The sequence below is a fragment of the Callorhinus ursinus genome, unplaced genomic scaffold (assembly GCF_003265705.2).
Source record: "Callorhinus ursinus isolate GAN/ISIS: 27379988/994484 unplaced genomic scaffold, GSC_fseal_2.0 scaffold9, whole genome shotgun sequence".
NCBI lineage: Eukaryota > Metazoa > Chordata > Mammalia > Carnivora > Otariidae > Callorhinus > Callorhinus ursinus.
The window spans coordinates 59,384,676-59,412,547 of record NW_027397071.1 but is presented as its reverse complement, the minus strand read 5'-3'; the positions used below and the strand labels follow the sequence as shown (position 1 = coordinate 59,412,547).

Below are 27,872 nucleotides of genomic sequence, written 5' to 3'. Positions count from 1 at the left end.
ATAAAATCTTAAAAAATAAATAAATAAAATGCTTTTTTCTCAGGAGAAATGCCCATCTTCAAGGTCCATCTCAAGTGTTATCTGCCGTATGAAGCTTTCCCTAATTTCTTCATCCTTTCCATAGATTGAATTATTCTTTCCCTTTTCTGAACTCGTTATACTTTCAATCGGTACTTCTTTTTTGACATTTATACTTGTAGTATATATTGTAATTATTTGTGGCTTAAAAAGAAAAAAAAATCTCTGCGTTTGACTAAGGGCCTGTAAAGGCAGAATCCGTATTTCCTTTGTCTCTGTACCCTGAGTAGTGCTCAGTACAATAGTTTGCACATGTAAAGGGGATGGCTGAATAAATTTTTGTTCCTTTAACATCTGAAAAGTGGTATGGGGCAGAGGGGATAAACTTGTCTAGTGTGGGAAGAATTAGGAAAAATTCATGGGAAGCTAGATTTGGGGCTGATACAGGAAATTAACTGTCGAACATGGCTTCTCCGAAGTGTAGTAGGTTGCTTCCTGATAGCATGTGTTGCCTGTCACAGGGGCTGTGTATGAAAAATACAAGTTAACAACCCGATGGCAGTGTTGTGAGGGCAATTGCCCATTTGTTGGGGCCTGAGATTCGATGAACTCTTCGATCCTTTCTAATTCGAAGATGTTCTGATCCCGCAAGGTGATATAATTATTTCTCCTACTGAATTCACATTGTTCTTGATGTTTTTAATGGTACACATATTATTCTCTCGTGATTTTTGTTTACATATTTTAATACCTTTTTAGGTATCATAAAGTTAGGTTGTAAAGATTTGGGTGAAAATGAAATGAGAGTAAGTGGAATCTGAGCCAGGAGACCTAGCATACTCAAACTATGGCTTACCTCTTCTACTCTGTGAAAGGTCACTGAAAGAAATATATCCTAGGATGATGACTGGCAAGACCTAAATCTAATACTGACTCTAAAAAGTCAGGAAGTCAGTAAGGCCTAAATAGCTTTTTGTTTTGTTTTGTTGGTGCAAAATGGTGGTTTTATTAAAGCATGGGGGTAGGACCCGTGGGCAGAAAGAGCAGCTGCCCTAAATAGCTTTTTACCAAAGCATCTATTTTAGCCTCTCGTCATGTCCTATAGGCCACCTGTCCTCATTCCCATTGCCCAGAATTTTGCATTTTTGCCACTGTGATGTGAGGAAAGTTAAGTTTTATCATTAGATTCTTTTTTTTAAAGATTTTATTTATTTATTTGAGAGAGAGAGAATGAGAGATAGCACGAGAGGGAAGAGGGTCAGAGGGAGAAGCAGGCTCCCCGCTGAGCAGGGAGCCCAATACGGGACTCGATTCCGGGACTCCAGGATCATGACCTGAGCCGAAGGCAGTCGCTCAACCCACTGAGCCACCCAGGCGCCCTATCATTAGATTCTAATGAATACTCTCCAGTGCCAGGGGAAGTGGAACCCAAGTGAGAGTGTTTACTCTTGATACCTGTTGGCAGGTAGAGATAGCTGGGAGCAGGCCCCGGCTTTTATTGGACTTGCTAAGTAAAAGTAACGGGGAAGGAAAATCATGCCTATATAGCTCATATTTTATTTTATTATCTTAATGGCTTTATTGAGGTAAAATCAACATATAATCAACTGATTTTAAAATGTAAAATTTAATAAGTTCTGACATACATATACATATATATCTGTGAAACCATCACCATACTCAAGATAGTAAACACAGCCATGAACCAGAAGTTTCTTCATATATACTTCTGTGTAATCCCTCCCTCTCATTACTCCTCACCCCTCATGCAAAGCAGCCACTGATCTTGCTTTCTGTCACCGTAGGTTAATTTGCATTTTCTAGGGTTTTGTAAAACCCTATAGTTTTAGGTGTATACACCCTATCGTATGTATTCTCTGTTCTTGTCTGCCTGAGATTTGTTTATTTTTGCATGAATCAGTAAGTCATTCCTTTATATTACTGAGTAGTAGTTCATTGTATGGCTATATCACAATTTATTGTTGATGGGTATTTGGGTTGTTTATAGTTTTTGGCTACTATAAATAAAGCTACTATGAACTGTGAACATTCATGTATAAATCTTTGTATGAACATTTGGTTTCTCTTGAGTAAACACCTAGGAGTGGAATGACTGGATCATACGCTAGGTATGTGTTTAACTTTTTTTTTTAAAGTTTTTATTTAAATTCCAGTTAGTTACCATACATGTAATACAATTTAGTGATTCAGCACTTCCATTCAACATCGGGTGCTCATGAGGATAAGTGCACTCCTTAATCCCCATCACCTATTTAACCCATTCCCCCCCACCTACCTCCCTTCTGATAACCATCAGTGTGTTCTCTATAGTTAAGAGTCTGTTTTTTGGTTTGCCTCTCTCTTTTTTACCCCTATGATCATTTGTTTTGTTTCTTAAATTCTACATATGAGTGAAATCATATGGTATTTGTCTTTCTCTGACTTATTTCACTTAGCATTATACTCTCTAGCTCCATCCACGTCATTGTAAATGGCAAGATTTAATTCTTTTTGATGGCTAAGTAATATTCCATTGTGTGTGTGTGTGTGTATACACACACATACATATACACACCATATATATATATATGTGTATATATATATTACACACACACACACACACACACACACCACATCTTCTTTATCCATTTTTCAGTCAGTGGTCATTTGGGCTCTTTCCATAATTTGGCTTTTGAGTGGTCATACCGTTTTATGTTCCCGCTAGCAGGGTATGAGAGTTCTCATTCCTCCACATCTTCATCAGCACTTCGTATGGTCAGTCTTTAATTTTAGTCATTCTAACAAGTGTGGAGTGGCATCTCCTTGTGGTTTTAATTTACATTTTCTTTTTTTTTAATAAAGATTTTATTTATTTATTTGACAGAGAGACATAGCAAGAGCAGGAACACAAGCAGGGGGAGTGGGAGAGGGAGAAGCAGGCTTCCTGCTGAGTAGGGAGCCCGATGCAGGGCTTGATCCCAGGAGCCTGGGATCATGACCTGGGCTGAAGGCAGATGCTTAATGACTGAGCCACCCAGGCGCCCCTAATTTGCATTTTCTTAATGACTAATGATGTTGAGTGTTTTTTCAAGTGCTTATTTGCCATTTGTATATCTTCTTCTGAAGAGTCTATTAAAATCTTTTGCCTATTTTGGGACACAATTGGTTGTTCTTTTATTTTTTTTAAGATTTTATTTATTTATTTGAGAGAGAGAGCACAAGCAGAGGGGAGGGGCAGAGGGAGAGGGAGAAACAGACTCCTTGCTGATCAGGGAGCCCTATGTGGGGCTCCATCCCAGGACCCCGGGATCATGACCTGAGCCGAAAGCAGATGCTTAACTGACTGAGCCACCCAGGTGCCCCTGGTTGTTGTTGTTGTTTTTAAAGATTTTATTTATTTATTTGACAGAGAGAGACACAGTGAGAGAGGGAACACAAGCAGGGGGAGTGGGAGAGGGAGAAGCAGGCTTCCCGCCGGGCAGAGAGCCCTATGCGGGGCTCGAACCCAGGACCCTGGGAACATGACCTGAGCCGAAGGCAGCCACTGAGCCACCCAGGCAACCCCCTGGTTGCTTTTTTTATTGAGTTTTGAAAGTTCTTGATATATTATGTATCTAAGTTCTTTATCAGATACATGCTTTGCAAAAGTCTTCTCCTAGTCTGTGACTTCCTTTTCATTCTTTTAGTAGCATCTTCTGAAGAGCAGAAGTTTTTTATTTTTATTAACTCCCACTTATTTGTTTGTTCTTTTATGGATTTACTTCTGATTTTGTATCTAAGCAATCTCTATCTAATCCAGGATCACCAAGACCTTTTCCTGTGTCTTCTCATAGACGTTTTATACTTTAAATTTTACATTTAGATCTATAACCCATTTTGAATTAATTTTTGTGTATGGCACAAAGTATGGATCCAAGTCCATTTTTTACTCAATGTATTTCCAGTTATAGTGCCATTTGTTAGAAAAGTTATATTTTCTCCATAGCACTGCCTTTGTCAAAAATCAATTGTTCATAAATATGTGGGCATTATATCTGGACTCTCTTTTCTGTTCAGTAATCTATTTGTCTGTCTTTACATGAATACTATACTGTTTTGATTATTGTAGTTTTATAATAGTTCTGGAAATTAGGTAGCCTTGGCTCTCAACTTTATTCTTCTTTTTCAGAGTTGTTTGGCTATTCTAGCTCCTTTGCATTTCCATAGAAATTTTAGAATCAGCTTATTGATTTTTTTTCATTTTTTCTTTTTTAAGATTTTATTTATTTATTTGACAGAGAGAGACACAGCGAGAGAGAGAACACAAGCAGGGGGAGTGGGAGAGGGAGAAGCAGGCTTCCCGTGGAACAGGGAGCCCGATGTGGGGCTCCATCCCAGGGCCCTGGGATCATGACCTGAGCCGAAGGCAGCCGCTTAACTGACTGAGCCACTCGGGTGTCCCCAGCTTGTTGATTTCTATTAAAAAAATCCTCCTGGGATTTTTGGGGGGTTATGTTGAATGCATAGATTTTTTTAGGGGGAATTGACATCCAAACAATAGTGAGTTTTCTGACCCATAAACAAAATATATATCTCCATTTCTTTAGGTCTTCTTTAGCTTTCTTCAGCAATGTATTATAGTTTTCACTGTATAGGTCTTACACATCTTTTGTCAGATTTATCCCTAGGTATTTTATGTTTCTGATGTTATTGTAAGAGATATTTTTCAGTTTCAATTTTTGCTAGTATGTAGAAATACAATTTTTGTATTGTACAATTTTTCATCTCCTATCCTTGCTAAAACTACTTATTAAATTTATTAGCTTTAAAAAAAAAAAAACTCCCCACAGATCTGTACTTCTGAAACAAATAACGCAACATATTTTAAGAAAAAAGAAAAAGAAGAAGATAACAGGAGAGGAAGAAAAGGGGAGTATGTCAGAGGGGGAGACGAACCATGAGAGATGATGGACTCTGAAAAACAAACTGAGGGTTCTAGAGGGGAGGGGGGGAGGGGGATGGGTTATCCTGGTGATGGGTATTGAGGAGGGCACGTTCTGCATGGAGCACTGGGTGTTATGAACAAACAATGAATCATGGAACACTGCACCAAAAACTAATGATGTAATATATGGTGATTAACATAACAATAAAAAAATTAAAAAAAAAAACTCCCATCAGGTTTTCTATATAGACAGTCATATCATTTGTGAATCAAGACAGTTTTATATTTATCCCTTTATCATTATGAGATGGCCTTTTTTCCTTGGTAAGTCTTTGCTCTGAAATCTGCTTTGGTTGATTGAATATAGCCATTCCAGTTTTCACGTTTTAATTAGTATTAACATGGTATATCTTTTTCCATCCTTTTACTTTTAACCTATTTGTGACTTTATATTTAAAATGCTTTAAAAAAAAATAAAGTGCATTAGCATTGGGTTGCCTGGGTGGCTCAGTTGGTTAAGTGGCCAACTCTTGATTTTTGGCTCAGGTCATGATCTCAGGGTCCTGGAATCAAGGCCCATGTCGGGCTCTGTGCTCAGACAGGCGTCTGCTTCAGGATTCTCTCTCCCTCTGCCCCTCCCCCTGCTTGCTTGCTTGCTCGCTCTCTCTCTAAAATAAATAATCTTTTTTTTTAATTGAGATATAATTAGCATACAACTGTATCAGTTTCAGGTGTACGGCATAATGATTTGATATTTATATACATTGCAAAATGATCACCATAAGTCTAGTTAATATCTGTCACCACACATAGTTACAATTCTTTTCCTTTTTTTCTTATGATGAGAAATTTTAAGATCTACTCTGTTAGCAACTTTCAAATACACAATACAGGATTATTGAGTGACTAGAGATTTTGTAAGCTATAAGCAAATTAGGATGATATACATTTTCAGACTTGATTCTAACTGGAATAATGACTCATTAATTTTAAATGATGGGCTTTTAAATAATGATAATTTACTTAAATGTATTTGTCCCAACATGATTTGCCTGCTAACTTCATAAGTGTAATGTTGGTCATCAATAATTAAAACAATAACAAATTAGGTCTCCTCATGCTTATTTTTGGGAGTTTTGTTCATAGTGTATAGGAAGCAAGGCAAGAACCACTGCAAAAACAGTGATAGTATGGAGAAAAAATGCTATATAAGAATCCATTTGAAAATTTGCATTTAATAAATGAGTAACATATAAGAAAGTGAACATGCTATTACTATACAGATGGAAGAATTTATTAAGTATCTTTTTAACTATAAAATAAATCATCTTTAAAAAAATTAAAGTGCATTATCATTTAGTTGAGTCTTGCTTTTTTTCTTCCATTCCGGCGATCTCTGCCTTTAATTGGGGTCTTTAGACTATTTACATTTGATGTGATTATTAATAATGGTTGGGTTTGAGTCTGTCTTTGTTATTTGTGTTCTCTTTGTCCCTGCTATTTGTTATTCCCTTCTACCTTTTTTTTTTCCAGCCTTCTTTTGGATTCCTTTTTATGACTCCCTTTTATTTTTATCTTATTTAAAGAGATTTAAATAATTAAAAAAAGACCCTGGGGCGCCTGGGTGGCTCAGTCGTTAGGCATCTGCATTCTGCTCGGGTCATGATCTCCCCATCCCGGGATCGAGCCCCACCTTGGGCTCCAGCTCCGCGGGAAGCCTGCTTCTCCCTCTCCCACTCCCCCTGGGGAGGAATCTGCCTCTCCCTCTGCCTGTGCTCTCTCTGTCTCTCGCTCTCCAAATGAACAAATAAAATATTTTAATAAAAAAATAAAATATTTTAATAAAAAAAAACTCTATTTACCCATGTAGTTACCACTTCCAGTGCTCTTCATTTTTGTGTAGATCCTTTTTTCCATCTGCTATCATTTTCCTTCTGTGTAACAGACTTCCTTTTTAACATTTCTACAGTGTGAATGTTGCAGTATGGTAATGAAATCTTTCAGCTTTGTATGTCTAAAAACGTCTTTATATCACTTTTGGTTTTGAAATATATTTTGTATTTGATAGCATTCTGGGTTGGTAATTTTTAGAGGGAAAAACTGCTCTTACATAAATATGCGTCCTTTAGTGCATGCTGAGTCCATTAAAGCTTTTTGTTCTCCAAGCTCAGCAAACCTTTTCTTTCTCAAAAAACCAGGCTCTGATAGTAGAAGACCATGCTTTTTTTTTTTTTTATGTTGTTTATGCTAAGGCTTTAGATGGCTAATGTAAACTAAAGCTGAATTATGACTTCTTTGCATTTGGCTGTCTTTATGGTATAAGGAAGAGTGATGGGTTCAGGGAAGCAGGAGAAGGAACAGACCTCAGGTAGTATCTCAAGATGTTTTTCCCTGTAGTTTTTCCATCCTGAGGTTTTCCATTGCACTTAGTACTTACCTTTATTAGCACTTTATATTACAATGTCAATTCTTTATATATTTAATACTTAGTGGAGTGCTTGGTACATATTTGGGTGGTTTATTTTCAGTAGCAACCAGACTATATGTAGTGGAGTCCCAGGCTGATGCTTTCGTAACTGCCAAGCAGTGCTTAAGATATATATTCTGTAAATACATACATACTGCTTGGAACTAAGAAGTGGCAGTTAAATTTCTTCAGGAGGTTGGGGTTTGTTAAATAACAAAAATTCAACTGAGTGAATCTTAAAGACCTAGTTTGGCTTTAATAAATGATTCATGAATTGGGCAATATCCCATTTAGCAAGTAGAGGGGAGGCTCTGAAGGGTTGTACAAAATGGAAGGTTTTTATAGGTGGGCGGGGCAAAACAAGTTATTAGCAAAAGAAAAGGATTGTTCCAAGCAAGGCTGTTTTTGCTTAGGTGGAAGAGCAAGGGGTCTTATCATGCAGGTTACCTCATCTTTGGGGGATGCAGAGGGCCCAGATGGCAGACTCAGTGGCACTGATCAAAAAATTCTTGACTAGTTAAGACTGCATTTCTTTCTTTCAAAGATTTTATTTATTTATTTGACAGAGAGAGAGGGAACACAAGCAGGGGGAGTGAGAGAGGGAGAAGCAAGCTTCCTGATGAGCAGGGAGCCTGATGTGGGACTGGATCCCAGGAGTCCGGGATCATGACCTGAGCCGAAGGCAGACTATTAACCACTGAGCCACCCAGGTGCCCTTTAAGACTGCATTTCTGAGGGAGGTTGAAACTATAATAAGATGAGGATTTAAGCCTCGGTTTGGGAACTTGGTCTAAATGACACCATTTTGGACCTGTGGTTTTCTTTTTAACAGGTTCATAAGTAGGAAATTGTCACAGGTACTCAGGAATCAGAAGCGGTGGAAGAACAGACATTGTAGGTAGACCTGCATAGCTCTGCCTTCACGATGGTGGAACCAGTCTATCCTGTTAGAACATTCTTAACTCAGGTACCCTTGAATAGCTGGTCTGGTAGAAAGAAAAACAAATGTAAATCAGGAGACCGTGGTTCTAGTGTCAACTCTAGATTAGCCTGCTTTGTGACCATTCACGAATTACTTAATCTTACACTTTCTCAGTCTGACATTATTAAATTCTTTCCAGCTCTAAAAACCTTTGGTTTTATTATCCAGGGGATAAATGCTATTCTTTTTTTTTTTAAGATTTTATTTATTTATTCATGAGAGACAGAGAGAGAGAGAGAGGCAGAGGGAGAAGCAGGCTCCCAAGGAGCAGGGAGCCCGATGCGGGACTCGATTCCAGGACCCTGGGATCATGACCTGAGCCGAAGGCAGACGCTTAACCATCTGAGCCACCCAGGCGCCCTAGGATAAATGCTATTCTTATGAAAATCTATTCTTGTTGAGAACTCTTCGGGGGGAAAATCATAGGAAAATTCCCCATACTAGCTAAACTTTTTAGGGAAAGTGAACGCCCAAATCCTAGATTCTTTCCTTTTTTTTTTTTTCTAAGATTTTATTTATTTATTTGACAGAGAGAGCGAGAGCAGGAACACAAGCAGGGGGAGTGGGAGAGGGAGAAGCAGGCCTCCCGCCGAGCAGGGAGCCGGATGCAGGACTCGATGCCAGGACCCAGGATCATGACCTGAGCCGAAGGCAGCCGCTTAACGACTGAGCCACCCAGGCGCCCCCACTAGATTATTTTCTTTTGATACATTAAAAATGGTAAAATTAGTTAAATTACTTTTATGCCATTTTGCCAGAGAAATGTTCAGTGTTTTGTTTTTCAACATTTCCAAAAAATGACAGGTTGGAATTTTAAAGAGTGCAGGGAATTTCTTAAGCCTGAATATTGTCTAAATACAGACTTAGGAGGGGAAGAAAAAACTGTCTGCAGAAACCCTCATGGTTTTTAAGAGAAGTTATTATTTATGCAAACATTGTCTTGGCTTAATTAAATATTTTAAAAAGTTACGATTCAGTGTAAGCCCTTGTCTGGCTTGAGAAAGCTGGTCGGGGCAACTTTCAATAGCAATGGAACTTGACTGCTCTGTGTTCGATTTGTTAGGTCTGGCTCAGTGCGCCGAACTCTGCTGGCAGCTGAGAGGGGAAGCCGGAAAAAGGCAAGTTCCTGGTGCAAAGGTTGCTCTGCAGCATAATTTAGGCATTGGAGGAGCTGTGGTTGTGACGATCTACAAGATGGGTTTTCCTGAAGCTGCCAGGTGAGTGGCATTCTGGATTTTGTCTGTTAATGAATCCTGACTTCCCGCAGCTGATGACGTTGTACAAGTAGCAAGTCCAAATTTTATTGTCTTAGTACTGAGTAAATATCCAATTACTTTGCTTTGGTACCCTGGCTTTAAAACCTTTAAACTGGCAATTAGCTTTCAAACTTAACCAGCCTTAGGAAAATTGTGTTCAAAAAGGAGGCAGCATAGAGGCTCCTGGGTGACTCAGTGGGTTAAGGGAGGGACTCTTGATCTGAGCTCAGGTCTTGATCTCAGGGTGGTGAGTTCAAGCCCCGCGTTGGGCTCCGTGCTGGTTGTGGAGCCTACTTTAAAAAAAAAAAAAAAAAAAAAAGAGGCAGCATAGTCAAAAGAGAGTGCTGACCTAAAACTACTTGTCTTAGACCTGCCAACCGGAGTGATTTTAATTTAGGCAAGTTCACTTTTTTGGTTTTCTTTCCCAAAATTGCTTTCTCCCTGCATAGCCTCCCAAGCTTCTGAGGTTGTTTGGAGAAAGTTATCAAATATACTAATTGGCTCTCTGCACGTGTATGTTTCTGAATGCCCTTCAGCCCTCACTGCTGCTAGAATCCCTTTTATTTGTCTCTTGCTGATTTTCTTCCTGTCCTTACCAAATGCCTGTGCTCCTCAAATCTCCAAGCGCTTTCTGTTCCAAGCCTTTCAGGATCCCTGAACTTCCTTGCTCTTGTCTCAGAAGTGCTCATTCATCCTTCCCAGAGGCAAAAAGTCCCTCTTCCTTTCCAAGGCCTGGGCTGTAGTCTTCACATGCTTTTGTTTCCAACCACGTTCTGTAACTTTGTTCCAAGTATTAAGTATACCCTCTCCCTTTTGGATCTTTTCATCTTTGCTTTTCTGTTAACTCCTTTCCTTCTGTTGCAAACATGGTCAGGTCTTACATATGATAAACATTTATTTTTCTTCCTGCCTTATTTTCTGTTGTGATGAGCCTTTTATACTGGGCCGCTTTTTTTTTTTTTTGGTCCATGCTAAAATATCTATCTTACGGTCTAGTTTTTGACCTCACCACGGAGGTCAGGTAAGGCTACCAGTGATCTGATTATGAAATGTTTCTATCTTTGTTTTCTGTTTTTGTTCTCTTTAACCCTGCTGTAGCTGTCAACACTAATTGGCTCCCTTTTGTCTCCTGAAATTCTTGGTAATTATTTATTTTTTCACACTTTTGGTTCCACAAAGGATATGTGACACATTTTTAGAATCCATTATATTATGTTTTACAAGCTCTAGAGTCTCTTCTGTCTGTCCTTTCACTTTTCTTTCCCTGCCTGGAATATCATTTCTATTGTGAGAATTCTATCATTGAAGGCCCATCTCTGGTATCATCTCCCTTTAAATATCCACAACACTTTGTACCTCCTTGGACTCATATCCAGTTTTGGCTTAGTATATCCACATTTTTATTCCCCTTATATGAAATCCTTGAGGCCTAAGGCTATAGTGATTTCTCTCCACCCCTGTAAGAATCTCTGACATAAACAGTGTATGTTCCTTGAATTGAATCAAATAAAAAGTTGTTAAAATGTTGAATTTTCCAGTTTCCTCCTAAAGGTGATCACCAGTCTGTACCATCTTCTAGAATTTCATCCAGTTCATATTTGACGTTAAAAACGCTCAGGAAAAGCCAAACTATAAAGAGCTACTGGAGTTGGCATATTAGTATAGTATCTAATTTGCTCAGATTAGAAGTTTATGAATTTGGGACAACACATTCTGGGATATTAAGTTGGTTCAAAATACCTACAGTGATATTTGTGGGAGGGCAGAAGCATGAAAAAAATCCAGATGATATACAGATTTCCCCTGCTATCTAAAAGTAGAACATTCCTTTGAAATTTTTCTTAAGCCAAAATGGGGTAAAGCGAAGAAGCAACTACCATTAACTTATATGGAAAAATTCTTGAGTGTTTCCCAGACCTCCAGAATAACCTCTTTTAGGCTTTTCTGATACCTTAGGACACATCTTGCTAACGGATGTACAAAATAAATTGAGATAAAGCACAGATGCTCACAGACACAGTTCAAAGCTGTGGCTCCCTGCTGAGTGTAGTTCTTGGGGAGAGAACTTGGGGGAGGTGCCACTCTCCATATGCACCCTGCCTCTAAAATGGCTTGCTGCAAAACAGTGAACGCTATTATCTCTTCTTACTTTTTTTTTTTTTTAAACCAAAATCCTCTTTGGATTTCTTTTGGCTAGCAAAAACAAATACTAGTGTAGGTCTTTTGTAGAAGCAAAGTGATGTAACGTGAACTTTTGAAAAGCAGGGATATCTGGATCCCAGGGTCCTGGGATGGAGCTCTGCATTGGGTGTCCTGCTCTGCGGGAAGCCTGCTTCTCCCTCTCCCACTCCCCCTGCTGTGATCCCTCTCTCGCTGTGTCTCTCTCTGTCAAATAGATAAATAAAATCTTAAAAAAAAAAAATGAAAAGCAGGGATACCTGTACGAATGGCTAATAAGAATTAATGACTAATAAGAAAATCCTGAGGGTGTTATTGATAGTCTTAGTGATACAGCATAACTCACTATAAAGGCCAAAGTTGGGAAAATGATTCTGAATCTGAGGGTACAAATATAGTTTTAAAGCAAGGTTGTGGTTTTGTTTTGAACAAGGTCATTTTAAGGTACTCTTTTAGGGTTCCCAGACCCCGTTCCAACATGGAGAATGGGAGTTCCCACAACCTGTCCCTAGACACCAAGCAATTCTCAGACACCAGTAGATCTGAATTCATCTCAATTCTGACACTATCTACCCAGAGAGAGCATCAGATTCCACAGCTTAAGGGTTCAGCCCCACAAGACTGGCCCCCTTCCACCACTTCAGATGCAACACAAACCTCAAACTGTGCTTCTGACCAACTGGCTACAGGTTGGAGGTTCCAATGACCTCCTCCTTAGGTTTGACTAAGGAGGAACCCAGAAAAACACTTACTTATGTTTTGCCAGTTTATTAAAGGACATGATAAAGTGTACAAATCAATAATAAGATGAAGAGATACATTGGGTGAGGTCCCAAACAAAGGAGCTTGGGGCCTGGCTTGGTGGTATGAGGAAAGGTTCTGGTTTTCTAAGTGTGGAAGCTCTGTGAAAAGGACCAAAAATCTGTCCTGTTGGATTTTTATGGAGGCATCAGTACATAGTATTACTGACCAAGCCATTGGCTATTGGTTCATCAACCTCCAGCTCCTCTCCCCTCCCTGGTGGTAGTGATGTGTGGTGATGGGGTCCATAAGTCACCTTCAGTAATAACAAGACACTCATTTCATCTTTATGGCTTTGAAGCATTTTCAGGAACTGTGGATGGAAGACCAAATATATCTGAGAAACATATTTTAGTCATCTGAATGACCAAATAATATTTCTTATAAGTCATTATACTTCCGGTAACCATTGCACATGATCTGATTTAGTTTCTTATTTAGTTAACTTTGATGGAGCAACTGCTACATGCTTAGCACCTACCCCCCCAAATACGGTCCTCTGTGTATGTGGGGAAGGCAGACATAGTTTTTTCAAAATGCTGTTGAAGGCCAGAGGAAGAAATTATTATGAAGAAGGTAAATTTAAACCAGATGACTAGGACTGTCCAGCAGAAAGGTAGAGGAAGGGTATTCCAGGCACAGAGATTTGAGATATAGGGTTTGGTGAGTGGTTTGCACTGTGTGGATACAGAGTAGATTATTTTGTATGTGCCTTGGTAGATGGGCAGAGTCAACAGTGTGGTGGTGACAGGAGATACAGTTGTAACTGTTGGGTTATGGTTTTGAAACCTTCAAATTCTCTACTCAGGAGTCTGGAACTGAGCCCACAGAATGAGTTTTATCAAAATATCATGTAGTTATATTGCCCTTTAAGCAGATCAGTCTGGGATTACTTTGAAATGAATGGTGGAGGAACCAGAGGCCAGGAATCCTTAGGAGGCAGTCGGCAGCAGTGTGGAGAAGAAATGTTCAGTGCTGCAGTAGGAACTGAGAAAATGAGGAGGAGAGGTCATATTTAAGAGCTGTGAACAATTGCATTTAATTTATAGTTAAACTTTAATTTAGATCACTTTTGAACAGTATTTTGTTTTTTTGTTATTACTTTTTGATTTTGAGCTCTTTCTTGAATAAATTGAGGCCTGCTTAGTCTGTTCAAGTTGCTATAACAAAATTTGTCCTCGGCCCCTCAAATTCATGTCTTTCTCATGTCATCACCTGAAAATGTCATTTCTCTCTCCTCTTCACTCTTTCACTACAATCTGACTTCTGCCTTCCCTCACTTCTTCAAATTGTTTTTGTCAGAGTCACCTGTACTCTCCATGGTACCGAATCCAGTGGGTATTTGACCTTTGGCAGCAGTGGACATAGTTTATTCCTCTCTCCCAGATTCTTCTCCCTTCTCAGCTTCTGCAACACCATGCTTTTCTGGTTTTTCCTTTTGTATTATTGGCTGCTCCTTCCTCTTTCAATAATGGAGTTCCATAGGAGTTCCATGTTGTCCCCATCTGGGTCCCAGCCACCACCAGCCTGCTTGTGGTATGTCAGAGGAATTACCTAACACCCTCCTCTTCCTCAGACCCCTCAAGTTTCTGTCTGTATCTAACACTTGAGGCTCTGGAGCCTTTACCAGTCATGCTATCACTTTTTACCATGGGCTTCAGGCTCTGCTAGGTGCCTCCTCCTCCCCAGGATTCTGTTTAATTATGCAGAGTCATTGGCCCTCTCCACCTTTTTCCTACCTCCCCACCAGAGGTGCATAGAGGTAAAGTTATCTACTCGGAAACATATAGTTAGTGAGTGGAGGAAACCCTTGGGATTCAAACCCAGGCCTTTGTCGCTATAAAGACTATGTTCCTTCTGCTACATCAGGTCATTTATCTATAGTGGTTCCCTAACTATATAAACAACCAGTAACAAATGGTTGTTAAATTCATCTCTGTGTCACAGGTCAAATATAAATCTTGAGTCCAACCTCTGCTTATGATTCTGTTCTAATCACCATCATCTCTTACCTGGACTACTGCAGTAGCCTTTTCACCAGCCTCCCTGCTTCCCTACTTTGCAGCCTTACACTTTTCCAGCTGGAAATTTATATATTAAAACATATAAATCAGGGGCGCCTGGGTGGCTCAGTCGTTAAGCATCTGCTTTGGCTCAGGTCACGATCCCAGGGTCCTGGGATCAAGCCCCGCATCGCGCTCCCTGCTCCACGGGAAGCCTGCTTCTCCCTCTCCCACTTCCCGTGCTTGTGTTCCCTCTCACGCTGTGTCTCTCTCTGTCAAATAAATAAATAAAATCTTAAAAAACACATATAAATTGGATCTTGCTACTCTGTAGCTTATACCATACAGTTCTGCTCATTATACTTAAAACCCAAACTCCTAACCATAATCTCTAAAGCTCCTTATTATCTTGCCCTGCATGTTTCTGTGACCTTGGATCCTTTACTTCTCTGCTCTGCACCAGTCATACTGGCCTTCTTATAGTTCCTTTAACTGCCAAGTTAGTTTTTTCCTCAAGTTTTTTTATACTGGAAGTTTAGAACTGGCTTCCCCACCTAAATCTTTACATGGCTAGCTCATTTGCATAATTTAAGACCTAATTTAAATATCACCTCCTCAGAGAGGCCTATCTGACCAGGCCAGCTAAAATAGAACACCCGGGGCACCTGGGTGGCTCAGTCATTAAGTGTCTGCCTTCAGCTCAGGTCATGGTCCCAGGGTCCTGGGATCGAACCCTGCATCAGGCTCCCTGCTCTGCGGGAAGCCTGCTTCTCCCTCTCCCACTCCCCCTGCTTGTGGTCCCTCTCTCGCTGTCTCTCTCTGTCAAATAAATAAATAAAACCTTTAAAAAAAATAAAATAAAATAGAACACCCTATCGGAAGGGAGGGAAAAATAAAATAAGACAAAATCAGACGGAGACAAACCAAAAGAGACTCTTAACTCTAGGAAACAAACTGAGGGTTGCTGGAGGAGAGATCGGTGGGGGAATGCGGTAACTGGGTGATGGGCATTCAGGAGGGCACGTGATGTAATGAGCACTGGGTGTTATATGCAACTGATGAATCACTGAACTCTACCTCTGAAATTAATAATATACTATATGTTAATTTAACTTACATAAAATAATAAAATAGAATACCCAACACACACGTATACTTTCTCTGTAGCCTTTCAACCTGCCTTATTTTCTTCATTTTTTTAAAGATTTTATATATTTATTTATTTGAGAGAGAGAGAGAGAAAGAGAATGAGCAGGGCGGGGGGGGGGGCTGTGGGGAGCAGAGGGGGGGGGGCAAGCAGATTATGCTCTGAATTGGAGCTGATGTGGGGGCTGGATCTCACAACCCATGAGATCATGACCTGAGCTGAAGGCAGGGGGCTTAATCCCGTAACCCTGTGATCATGGCCTGAGCTGAAATCGAGAGTTGAGCGCTTAGCTGACTGAGGTACCCAGGTGCCTCGTTGTTTTTTTCATAGTAACTGTATTCTTTCTTTCTTTCTTTTTTTAAGATTTGTTTATTTGGGAGAGAAAGCATGTGCGCAAGAGTGGGGGGAAGGGCAGAGGGAGAGAATCTGGAAGCGTACTCCCCGCTGAGGTGGGAGCCTGACGGGGCTGGATCTCACAACCCATGAGATCATCACCTGAGCTGAAACTAAGAGTTGGATGCTCAACCGACTAAGCCACCCAGGTGCCCCTGTGTCCTTTATTTTTGTGCTTGTTCATTGTCTCTCTCCCCAACTAGCATATAAGCTTCATGAGGATGTTTCTTTGGTTTACTGTATTTTTAAGGACAATGCCTAGCACCTAGTGAGCATTTACTTAATACTTGTTGAAGAAAATGGGAAGAAAAGCTTGTTTTATGGACTTAATTGTGATTTTTTTTGGGTAAGAGCCACAACATCTCTATTCTTGAGTTTTTTTTTGAAAACGACTACTGTTAAATGTCGAAAAACCTAGTATCTGTATGATTCCATGGATTGAAATTGATTGTTTTCCCCAGTTCTTTTAGAACTCATCAAATTGAGGCTGTTCCAACCAGCTCTGCAGTTGATGGATTTAAGGCAAATGTTGTCTTTAAAGAGATTGAGAAGAAGCTTGAAGAGGTAAGTGAGATTTATATAAAATACTGCCAAGAGGACCTTGAGGCTAGAGGAAGCAGATATAGATTTCTGGTGTTGCCATGAAATGATACAAGTTAAAAATTTATATAATATTGTCAAGTATTGAATGTATTTTAGATTTCTGAGTGTCTATTATAGTTTCTTTGTAATTCTGATAAGAGTGCATTTCATAGATGTACAAATCTCCGCACTTGAGTTCTATAAAGAACTATGGTAAAATGCTGTGACAGTCTGAACTGTAGAGGAAAGGCTAGTCCTTGTCACTCTCCTCAGTCCTCTCTTTGTCAGGGAGATAATAATTTTGGACAAAGTTCATATGTAAAGGGATTCTCCCTTATTTTGGTGTAAATTTCCTTCTGAATTAAAAAGACCTTACTTAGGGGCGCCTGGGTGGCTCAGTTGGTTAAGCGACTGCCTTCGGCTCAGGTCATGATCCTGGAGTCCCGGGATCGAGTCCCACATCGGGCTCCCCGCTCAGTGGGGAGTCTGCTTCTCCCTCTGACCCTCCCCCCTCTCATGTGCTCTCTCTCTCTCTCATTCTCACTCTCTCAAATAAATAAATAAATCTTAAAAAAAAAATAAAAAGACCTTACTTAGAACCATTTAAAAAGAATAATATTTAAAGTGAATCTTTAGGGGCACCTGGGTGGCTTAGTTCGTTAAGCAACTGCCTTCGGCTCAGGTCATGATCCCGGAACCCTGGGATCAAGTCCCACATTGGGCTCCCAGCTCAGCAGGGAGCCTGTTTCTCCCTCTGACCCTCTCCCCTCTCATGCTGTTTCTCACTCTCTTCCTCTCTCTGTCAAATAAAAAAAGAATTAAAAAAATAAAGTAAGTCTTTAAAGGTACCTAATGGGGCACCTGGGTGACTGTTGGTTAAGCATCTGCCTTTGGCCCAGGTCATGATCCCAGGGTCCTGGGATCGAGTTCCACATCGGGCTCCTGCTCAGTGGGGAGTTTACTTCTCCCTCTCCCTTTGCCTACCTCTCCCCCTGCTTGTGCTCATTCTCTCTCTCTCTCTCTGACAAATAAATAAATAAAATCTTTAAAAAAACATTCACACTGAACATATGAAAAAGAAAAATTAAAAAACTCCTGAAATTCCATTACGTAGTGTTCACTAAAATGTTAACAGTGGTAGACATTGTTTCAGACCTCTCTCTGTGTATGTGAGTATGCAGTTCTACATAACTAGGATCATACGATACATGTTGGGCTTTTAAACTGTGTTCTGTATACAGATTTATTTTTATGTACAGTAATCAGTACTTTTTTTTTTTTAAGACTTTATTTATTTGAGAGAGAGAAAGAATGAGAGAGAGAGCACATGAGAAGGAGGAGGGTCAGAGGGTGAAGCAGACTCCCTGCCGATCAGGGAGCCCAATGTGGGACTCGATCCAGGGACTCCGGGATTATGACCTGAGCTGAAGGCAGTCGCCCAACCAACTGAGCCACCCAGGCACCCCAGTAATCAATTCTTGATAGATAATAATCATACTAAGGCCATCTAATAGTAACTCTTTTAAAAAAGAGAGCTATTTTTTTTTTTTGAGAGTTCTTCTCTTTAAGCAAAATTACATATTTACATCATTGTAACCTAAAAGCATCTCGGGATATCATTACTGATTTTAATTTTCAGACTAATAAGGCACAGTTACAGCCACAGTCACACAATTCCAATTACGCATCTATTAAGCTGCCCAAAGGGGGCTGAAATAAAAGGATTCAGAACAGTTAAGCTGTGTATTTCATTTGTTCTACAGTGTGAAAGGCATACATTGTGCATATCTCCCAACTCCTTCATTGTAGCACAAAGAACTTAGCATCTAAGGTGATTGATTGCACTGTGAGTGGAAAACAGTCAGTGCATCTGATGTGTCTTGACAAAGGACCCTGTATTTCTAGGATTTTCATGATCAGGACCTTCCTTAGGTAGAGAGGGCCAGGTTTGCCAGTTCTGGGCAGGCAGGCCCTGGTCCAGAGGCTGCAGACCTGTCCTGCCACCATCTTGTGGGGATACAGCTGCATGGGTGGTTATACGTGTTTTATAACCTGCTTTTTCTCTTGACAGTGTTCCATTCGCATAAGTATAAATCCTTACCATCAGTTTTAATGACCACCTAGTACACTTTGAATTTAATGTATCATGATCTATTTAACTAGCCTCCTTCGATGAACATTGCTTGTATTTAAATTTTGCAAGTAAAGTAGTGGTATAATAAATTTCCTTTTTTACTCATCTTAAATACTTAATGCCATGATCATCTTAGCATAAATAAAGGGGGAAATTGTTGAGTTGTTGGATATGTGTATTTTGCCTTTTGGTATATATTGCCAAGCTATCCACCAAAAAGGGTACTAGTTTACAAACTTAATAACAATTCATGGGAGTGACTGTTTTTTCCTCATACCTTCTCCAGTGCTGTGTGTTGCCTGGATTTTTAAAAATCTTTGCCAATCTGTGGGGCACCTGGGTGGCTCAGTTGGTTAGGCATCTGCCTTCGGCTCTGGTCATGATCCCAGGGTCCTGGGATCCAGCCCCACATTGGGCTCCCTGCTCAGCAGAGAGCCTGCTTCTCCTTCTCCCTCTGCTGCTCCCCTTGCTTATGCTCTCTCTCTTTCTATCAAATAAATAAATAAAAATCTATTAAAAAATAAAAAAAAATCTTTGCCAATCTAGTAGGAAAAAATATCTCATTTTTGGTTTTTTGTTTTTTTTTTTAAATCCCCAACATGGGACTCAAACACCTGACCCTGAGATCAAGAGTCACATGCTCTCCTGACTGAGCCAGCCAGGTGCCCCTCTTGTTATTGTTTAATTACCTTCATTGTATATGTCCACTGAACTGAAATTGGACTCTATCAGGGCTCAGCTTGAATTTTTTTTCTTACCACCAATATTGTATGTAGAGCAACCCATAGGATAATTGCTTCTGCCAAGTTGTCCTGTTTCTTTTTCCAATTTATTTTGTCTAAAAAAATCAAATAAAAATAATTAGTACCTGGTAAAGTATATGTCAGTCATTGAATACTTCATTATTGGGATTAACAAAGCCGGACTGTTTTTATTTCACAGTCTTCTTTTAGCTTTGCAATTGTATTCCTCCTGCTCCCATTTTAATTCTTTTCTCCTCCCTCCATAACCTCACTTGCGTGGACCTTGTCCCCTTGTTTTCTTCCCACGATTGTAAGTTTCCTAAATGTTTGTGAGGACTAGAAAGTGAAAGTCTTGGAATCTTTTGTCAATTCATGCATTTTCTGCATTAGCAAAGGAAATCTGGCCAGAGATTTTATTTCCACTTTTGTCTGTTAGCAATACCCCATTGCCTTTCTTTGAATTCTGCCTTAACTTTTTGTTCCAGTTAAGTTTGAGACAGAACCCACTCCTTGACCTTTTGCCTACTCAGAAAGAAATACTTTTTTTTCACTCAAGGAGGCACTTAGAACTTTCTTAGTACTAATGATCTTTAGTTTCTCAACAAATGTGTATTTTCTTTCCTCTTTTAACTCTCTCCTTGCCCATTTCCTTACCCTGTCTCACTTCTTCAATGAAAAATGTTATTTTATGAAAGGATCAGTTCTTAAAAGTAACGACAAGTGTAAAATTAATCTACATCTGTTTTAAGGAGGTGGGAGGAATTTCTCTCCAAGTATGCTAAGTAGAATTTCTAAATGTTTGCTGGTGTTTTCCTGCTCTGACTTGTTGGTGTCTATTCCTGAGGCATTATGCACGTAGATGGCATGGATGCACCTAGAAATTGTCATTCATGGGCTGCTGGCCCCAAAGGAAGCCTGGCTCTTGGGTGGCCCACCACACTGGGATTATCAACCCACTCTTTTATTTATTTTTTGTTTTGTTTTGTTTGTTTGTTTTTAAAAGATTTTATTATTTATTTATTTGACAGAGAGAGACACAGTGAGAGAGGGAACACAAGCAGTGGGAGTGGGAGAGGGAGCACAAGCAGGGGGAGTGGGAGAGGGAACACAAGCAGGGGGAGTGGGAGAGGCAGAAGCAGGCTCTCCACTGAGCAGGGAGCTCAATCCTAGGTCCCTGGGATCATGACCTGAGCCAAAGGCAGATGCTTAACGACTGAGCCACCCAGGTGCCCTAACCCACTCTTTTAGATTGTCTTCACAGAAACTTGAGGGATAGGGCGCCTGGGTGGCTCAGTTGGTTAAGCGACTGCCTTCAGCTCAGGTCATGATCCTGGAGTCCTGGGATCGAGTCCCGCATCGGGCTCCCTGCTCAGCAGGGAGTCTGCTTCTCCCTCTGACCCTCTTCCCTCTCGTGCTCTCTATCTCTCATTCTCTCTCTCTCAAATAAATAAATAAAATCTTTAAAAAAAAAAAAAAAGAAAAAAAAGAAACTTGAGGGATAAAATATTCAAGGAATATGGAGAAGACTTGAACTTAAGATTCATTTATGGAGACACCCTGCTTTCATAGGTTTAAGCTGGAAGTATTAATGTAACCTACTTTGCAGTATGGTATGGTCAAACAATAAGAGCATTGAATTAAAAGTGAAACCAAACTGGAACTGAGTTCTGGTTGTACTACTTACTAACCACACGTCCCTGCCCTTCAGGGAACAGAGTTTAGTGGAAAGATAGACATGGAGAGATTTTCCCAGGAAAGAAAAATACGGCTTTAACAAGAAACATGGATGCATGTGCAAAGGGCTATCAAAGTGTCCAGTACAGGTAGAAAAGCCTTCCCAGAAGAATTGGCAAGTGAGCAGGGACTTGATGAGGTTGGGGTGGGAATGTGAATAGGAGGTGAATGAGCTGGGACAGGGCATAAGCAAGGCCATGGAGGCACATATGTTTATGGAATTCAAGATGATTAGTATTGTTGGAACATAAAGCCTGAGGAGGATGAAAAAAGTGGCTGGATAGGAACAGATAAATATCCCTCAGATTATGAAGAATTTGAATGATGTAAAGACAGACTTTCTCCGTAGGCTCTGGGGAGCCACATTTAAGAAATTCACACCTGGAAGTGTTAGATGGCTTATGTTAGTGTTAGATGGGTTACTTGGCAGCAGGATATAAAATAGTCCGAAGGGTTCTTTTTTTTTTAAATAATTTTTTATTGTTACGTTAATCACCACACATTACATCATTAGTTTTTGATGTAGTGTTCCATGATTCATTGTTTGTGCAGAACACCCAGTGCTCCATGCAGAATGTGCCCTCTTTAATACCCATCACCAGGCTAACCCATCCCCCTACCCCCCTCCCCTCTAGTCCGAAGGGTTCTTAACCTTTATGAGCCTCAGTTGTTTTTTCTGCTCAATGAGCTAATAATAATACCTGTCCAACTACTTACAAGGTTTTATGGAGATTAAAGAAATAATGTATATAAAAGGATTTGAAAACTTTATAGTCCTAAAAAGAGTATTGTTGTCATTAATAATTAATTTCAAAGCTAACTTAGAATAATTTGAGTGAGATATTTTAAGGGAAGCCAGAATAAGAGAATTTCTCTGTAAAAATCTGACAAGAAATGTTGGTTTCTTGGTTTAACTAGGAAGTATTGATAGTTAATTCCAGGACACCCACATGTAAGAAATGCTCCCGTGATTGTTGAGATAAGTAGGCCTAGACTAAATATTTTTAGAATAACTTCTTTGGAGTCTAAGACACATGATTATTTCTGAATAGGTTCAGGTGTGTTACCTAGTATAAGAAAAAGATTGACATACTCATTAACATTAGAAAGACAAAAAAGCCTGTGCCTGGCTGGTTCAGTCAGAAGAGCATGTAACTCTCGATTGCAGGGTCATGAGTTTGAGCCCCACACTGGGTGTAGAGGTTACTAAAAAAAGTTAAATAAACTTAAAAAAAAAATAAAAAGACAAAAGTCTGTGGGGTGTGGAAAAATTGGAACCTTCATTCATTGCTGGTAGGATCGTAACATAGTGTGGCTACTTTAGAAAACAGTTTGGTAGTTTGTCATAAAGTTAAACATCACTTTATGACCCAGAAATTTCACTTCTAAATATATACTTAAGAAAAATTAGAGCCTGTGTTCATATAAAAAACTTGTATACAAGTGTCCGTGGAGTATTATTCATAATAGCTAAAAAGGGCAAGCAACCAGCAGCTGATGAATGACTAAATGAAATGTGCCGCATCCATACAATGGAAAGTTATTTTGTCATAAAAAAGGAATGAATTACTGATACATACTTCAGCATGGATTGGATGAATCTGAAGAACATTTTGCTAAGTGAAAGTCACAAAAGACCTTGTATTGTGTGATTCCATTTATATGATATGTCCAGAATAAGCAAATCCACAGAGATCAAAAGCAGATTGGTGGTTACCAGAGGCTACTAGCAGGAGAGGAGAAGGGGGATGACTACCAGTGGCTTTGGGTTTCTTTTTGGGGTGATAAGAACATTCTAAAATTAGATAGTGGTGTTGGTTGTACCGCTTTGAATATACTAAAATACCACTGAATTGTATACTTTAAAACAAACAAAACACAACAAAAAGAAAGAACTTAGGCCAGCCTCTCTGCTTACATAGAAACAGAAGTTAGTATCTGATATCAGTCTATGCAAGTTCCTCAGGGATAATAATTATTTGAGTATTTCAGGTACTTATACCACAGTGCCTAAACATATCAAACACTTAAATCTTTTTTTAAAAGAATGAGTATTAGACAAACCCTAAGAAACTCTAGGAAACAAACTGAGGGTTGCTGGAAGGGAGGTGGTTGGGGGATGAGGTAACTGGGTGATGGGCATTAAGGAGGGCATGTGATGTAATGAGCACTGGGTGTTACATGCAGCGGATGAATAACTGAACTCTACGTCTGAAATTAATGATATGTTAACTAATTAAAGTAATTGTTAACTAATGTTATGTTAACTAACTGAATTTAAATAAGTTAAAAAAGTAAAAGAATGAATATTATGATACCAAAAGGAAGAATCTTGTATCTAAATTATTGCAGGAATGTAAGGCTGAAATTAAGAAGGTGGGAAATAAAAACTATTAGAAATTATAAGAGGTAGCCAGTTCCAAAATAAACATTCAAAGATTAATATGTTTTTTATATATTTGCAATAACCCATGAAATGCAATAAAAATATTAAGAGCAGTATAAAATATAAAACACCTAAGAATGAACTTGGTAAGAAATGTACAAGAGCCTATGTGGGAAAAAATTGACAAAATACTGCCAGTGGACATCAGAGAAAACTTGAAGATATACCATATTCATGGATGGGAGGATTTACTATTGTAAAGTATTCTCCCCCAAACTGATCTAACAGATTTTATGTAACCCTATGTAAATCCAACAGCATTTTGGTGGGGAGAAGAACTAACTGAATTATTATAATGTACATGTAGAGGGGGAAAATGTCCAAAACAAGTCCAACAATATTTGGAAGAGAGGAATTATAATGGGGATTTATTGTACCGAAGTATAAAGTACATTATAAAACTAATATTGGCACAGGAATAGCACACAGATCATAGAGTAAAATAACAACAACAACAACAAAATGCTAACATGTATTGAGCAGTTACTCTGATTTGTGGGTCTTTAAATACCATACAACTCTATGATGGTAGCTACTGGCATCTCCATTTCACAGATAAGAAGAAAACTGAAATTCAGAGAGGTTTAGTAACTTGCTCTAGGTTATGAAGTACATGGCAGGAATTTAAGCTTCAATAAACAAGGCTATGTAAAAATATTTATATTTTTATAATATAACAATATTCACAGCATTGTTAACAAGTGCCAGAAGTAAGAATTAATCTAAATATCAAGGAAGAGTATTGGTTAGATGAAGTATAGTACATTTTCACAAATAAAGACTGTATGTGGTCATTTAAAATTATGTTGAAGAATATTTAATGACACAGAAATGACGATAATGATATGAAACAGAAAAGTGGATTATAAAACAATATATATAAAATATGATCCCATTATGAAAACATATGGAGAGAAAAAAGATGAAGGGGATTTAAATCAAAATATTATTTTCTCTGAGCAGTAAAATTATGAGTGATTTATATTTTCTTTTTGCTTATCAACATTTTCAATTTTTGGGGGTGGCTGGTTGGCTCAGATAGTTAAGCGTCTGCCTTCGGCTCAGGTCATGGTCCCAGGGTCCTGGGATCGAGCCCCGCATCTGGCTCCCTGCTCTGCAGGGAGCCCGCTTCTCCCTCTCCCTCTGCTATTCCCCCTGTTTGTGCTTTCTCGCTCTCTTTGTCAAATAAATAAATAAAATCTTTAAAAAAATTTTTTTTTCAGTTTTTTTCCACAGAAAATGTTTCTTTCTTTTTTTTTTAAGATTTATTTATTTATTTCAGAGCGAGGGCACAAGGGGAGGGGCAGAGGCAGAGGGAGCGGGAGAGGGAGAGAGAGAATCTTAAGCAGGTTCCACCAGCACGGAGCCCGACATGGGGCTCCATCTCCTGAGATCATGACCTGAGCCAAAATCAAGATTCAGATGCTTAACTGACTGAGCCACCCAGGCACCCCAAAAATGTGTTTCTTTAAAGAAAAGTAATTGCAGTAGAATTACCATGTTTTTGGTTTCTTATTTAAGAAAGGTATGTGAGCTTGTTGTCACCCTTTCATTTTTCACCCTGCCAGTGGCCTTAGCTTAGTTAGTCCCCTGTGCTGTCATAGTGATTGTAGTGATCATTTACCTTCTAACTCCTACTTCTGTATTCTCAGTACCTAGAACAAGGTCCGGTGCCAATCATTGTTGTGATCAACAAGTATTTCTGTAAGGAATGATGAAAGAAGTAGGAATGAAGGGAAGAAGGAAGGAGGAAGGAAACCAACCTACAGAGATAGGGGTCTGAGGTTATTTTTTCAGTTTCATTCCTTCAAGATTCGAAAGCAGTTGGTGTTTGGTATATTACTTGTATAATTCTTTATACTAATCCAGAAAATACGTTGTCGCCTCCCTTCATGCCCCTGCCCCCGGAATAAAAGACTTGCTCTCAGAACCCCTTAACTTTAAGTTATGATTGTGAGAAACCAGAAACACATGCAAAGAAATTTACCTGCAAAAAAAGAGGGAATGGGGGGGTTCCTACATTTAGATAGGCCAGAGTGAATCTTTCAGAAATTATTGAGATAAAGGAAAGCTACTTCAGTAGAACGTACTGCTGTGCAACCCCTATTCTCCCTTTCCTTCCACCAGTTGTATCTGGAAAGCCATTTTTAACAAAAGATTTGGCAGATGAGGGAGTTGTTGCCTGTTGCCTTTCAGATTTTTCTGGGTAAAAGATCCTGAGGGAGCTTGGGGACTGTGGCTGGCCCAGCTGCTCACATCATGTATCTATTTAAACATTCAATTTAGAGAAAAAGCCAGAGAAACAAATGTAATATAACTCCCAGCGTTTTGTTGTTTTGTTTTGTTTTTCCTTTCCAGGAAGGGGAACAGTTTGTGAAGAAAATCGGTGGTATTTTTGCCTTTAAGGTGAAGGATGGCCCGGAGGGTAAAGAAGCCACCTGGGTGGTGGATGTGAAGAATGGCAAAGGATCAGTGCTTCCTAACTCAGGTCAGTGCAGTGATGACTTCGTTTACAGGAGCACTGATAAATACACAAGGCGAAATGTGGATCTGCTTTGGTGTTTTCCAAAAGGTCTGGCTTCAGAGGTATAGGACCCTAGTAAAAGAACTAGTGAATCCTTGGGAATAGGAATAGGTCACGGCTGCCTCCTCCCAAAGATTGGGAGGCTCTATCACAGAGTTGCCAGTTTTAGGCTTTAGAATTAGACAAACTTGGGTTGGGGTCCTGGCCATTCACAGATTCTGGCTTTGAACAAATTATTTAACTTCTCTGAGCCTCAGTTTTCTGATCTGTAGATGGGAATAATAAATGGTACTTATTTCATAGGGTTGATGCAAGGATTAAGAGAATTATCTCTCTTAAGTATCCTGTAAAGCACATGCTCCAGCATATGGTTACACTGCCTTGAAAGTCCTGTCTATACTCACTGTCTCCACTTCCTCTCATCCCAGTCTTTCTTGAACCCACTCCAGTCAGCTTTTATCTGCATCACTGTTCCAAAACTATTTTGTCAAGGTCACCAGTGACCACCATGTTGCTAAATTCAGTGGTTCATTCTCAGTCTTCATTATATTATACTTCTAGGCTTTCCTCTTACCCACTGGATGTTCCTTCCTGGCCTCTCTTTCTGTTTTCTCATCTCCAGATTTCTTAATGTTGGCATGCTCCAAGCCTCGGGTCTATCTCCATTCACTCCCTAGGGATCCCCTCTAGTCTCATGCTTTTAAAGCCATCCCTACACTGATGACTCCCAGATATCTTCAGCATGGACCCAGCCACTGAACTCCAAGGTGTATATCCAACTGCTTAATTGACAAGTTTACTTGGATACTTGATAGGTATCCCGAAGCTAACATGTATAAACTCCTGATTTGCTCCTACTCCCCTTTAATGATGTATTCCTCCCATCATCTTCCCCATCTCCAGAAATTGGTTCTTTGTCCTACCAGATCCTTGGTCCAAAATCCTTGAGGTCCTCATTGGCTCCTTTTTTTCTCACACTGCAGTCTAATCCATCAGCAAATTCTGTTTCCCTCTTCTACTACCACCTTGGTCTAAGCCTCCATCATTTTTTTTTGCCTGTTCTCCCTGTTTCTAACCTTGCCCCCTGCAGTTCTTCTTCATGCACCAGCTCGAGTGATCATTTTATTTATTTATTTGGGAATGATCATTTTGAAACTTAAGTCAGATTGTGATTCTTCTCTGCTCAAAGCCATCCAAATGCTTTTAGCTCACTCAGTAAAAGCCAGAGTTCTTATACTGGCATTACATGATCTGGCCCCACTTTTCTCTGTTTTACTACACTTGCCCTTACTTTGCTTTAGTCACACTGTTCTCCTTGCCATTGCTGAAACATAGGGTGTTCCCAGTTTAGGGGCTTTCTACTATATTCCCTCTGCCTGGAATTGTCTTCCCTTAATATCCTCATGGCTTTTTCCCTCATTTCCTTTGAATATTTGCCCAGATGTCACCTTCTCAGTGAGCCCTTCCTTAACCATAATGCTTTTATTTTATTTATTTATTAAAAAATATTTTATTTATTTATTCGACAGAGAGAGCACAA

General features: G+C 39.5%; 1 protein-coding gene across 1 annotated transcript in view; it reads left to right on the top strand.

Annotated features, from left to right (window-relative positions):
* Positions 1–27,872, top strand: part of SCP2 (sterol carrier protein 2) — a 105,978-nt gene that overhangs the window by 65,299 nt on the left and 12,807 nt on the right. The window contains exons 12-14 of the mRNA XM_025871636.2: positions 9,455–9,608; positions 16,631–16,733; positions 26,167–26,296. Coding sequence (XP_025727421.1) covers positions 9,455–9,608; positions 16,631–16,733; positions 26,167–26,296 — 387 coding nt within the window. The remainder of the gene's footprint in view (positions 1–9,454; positions 9,609–16,630; positions 16,734–26,166; positions 26,297–27,872) is intronic.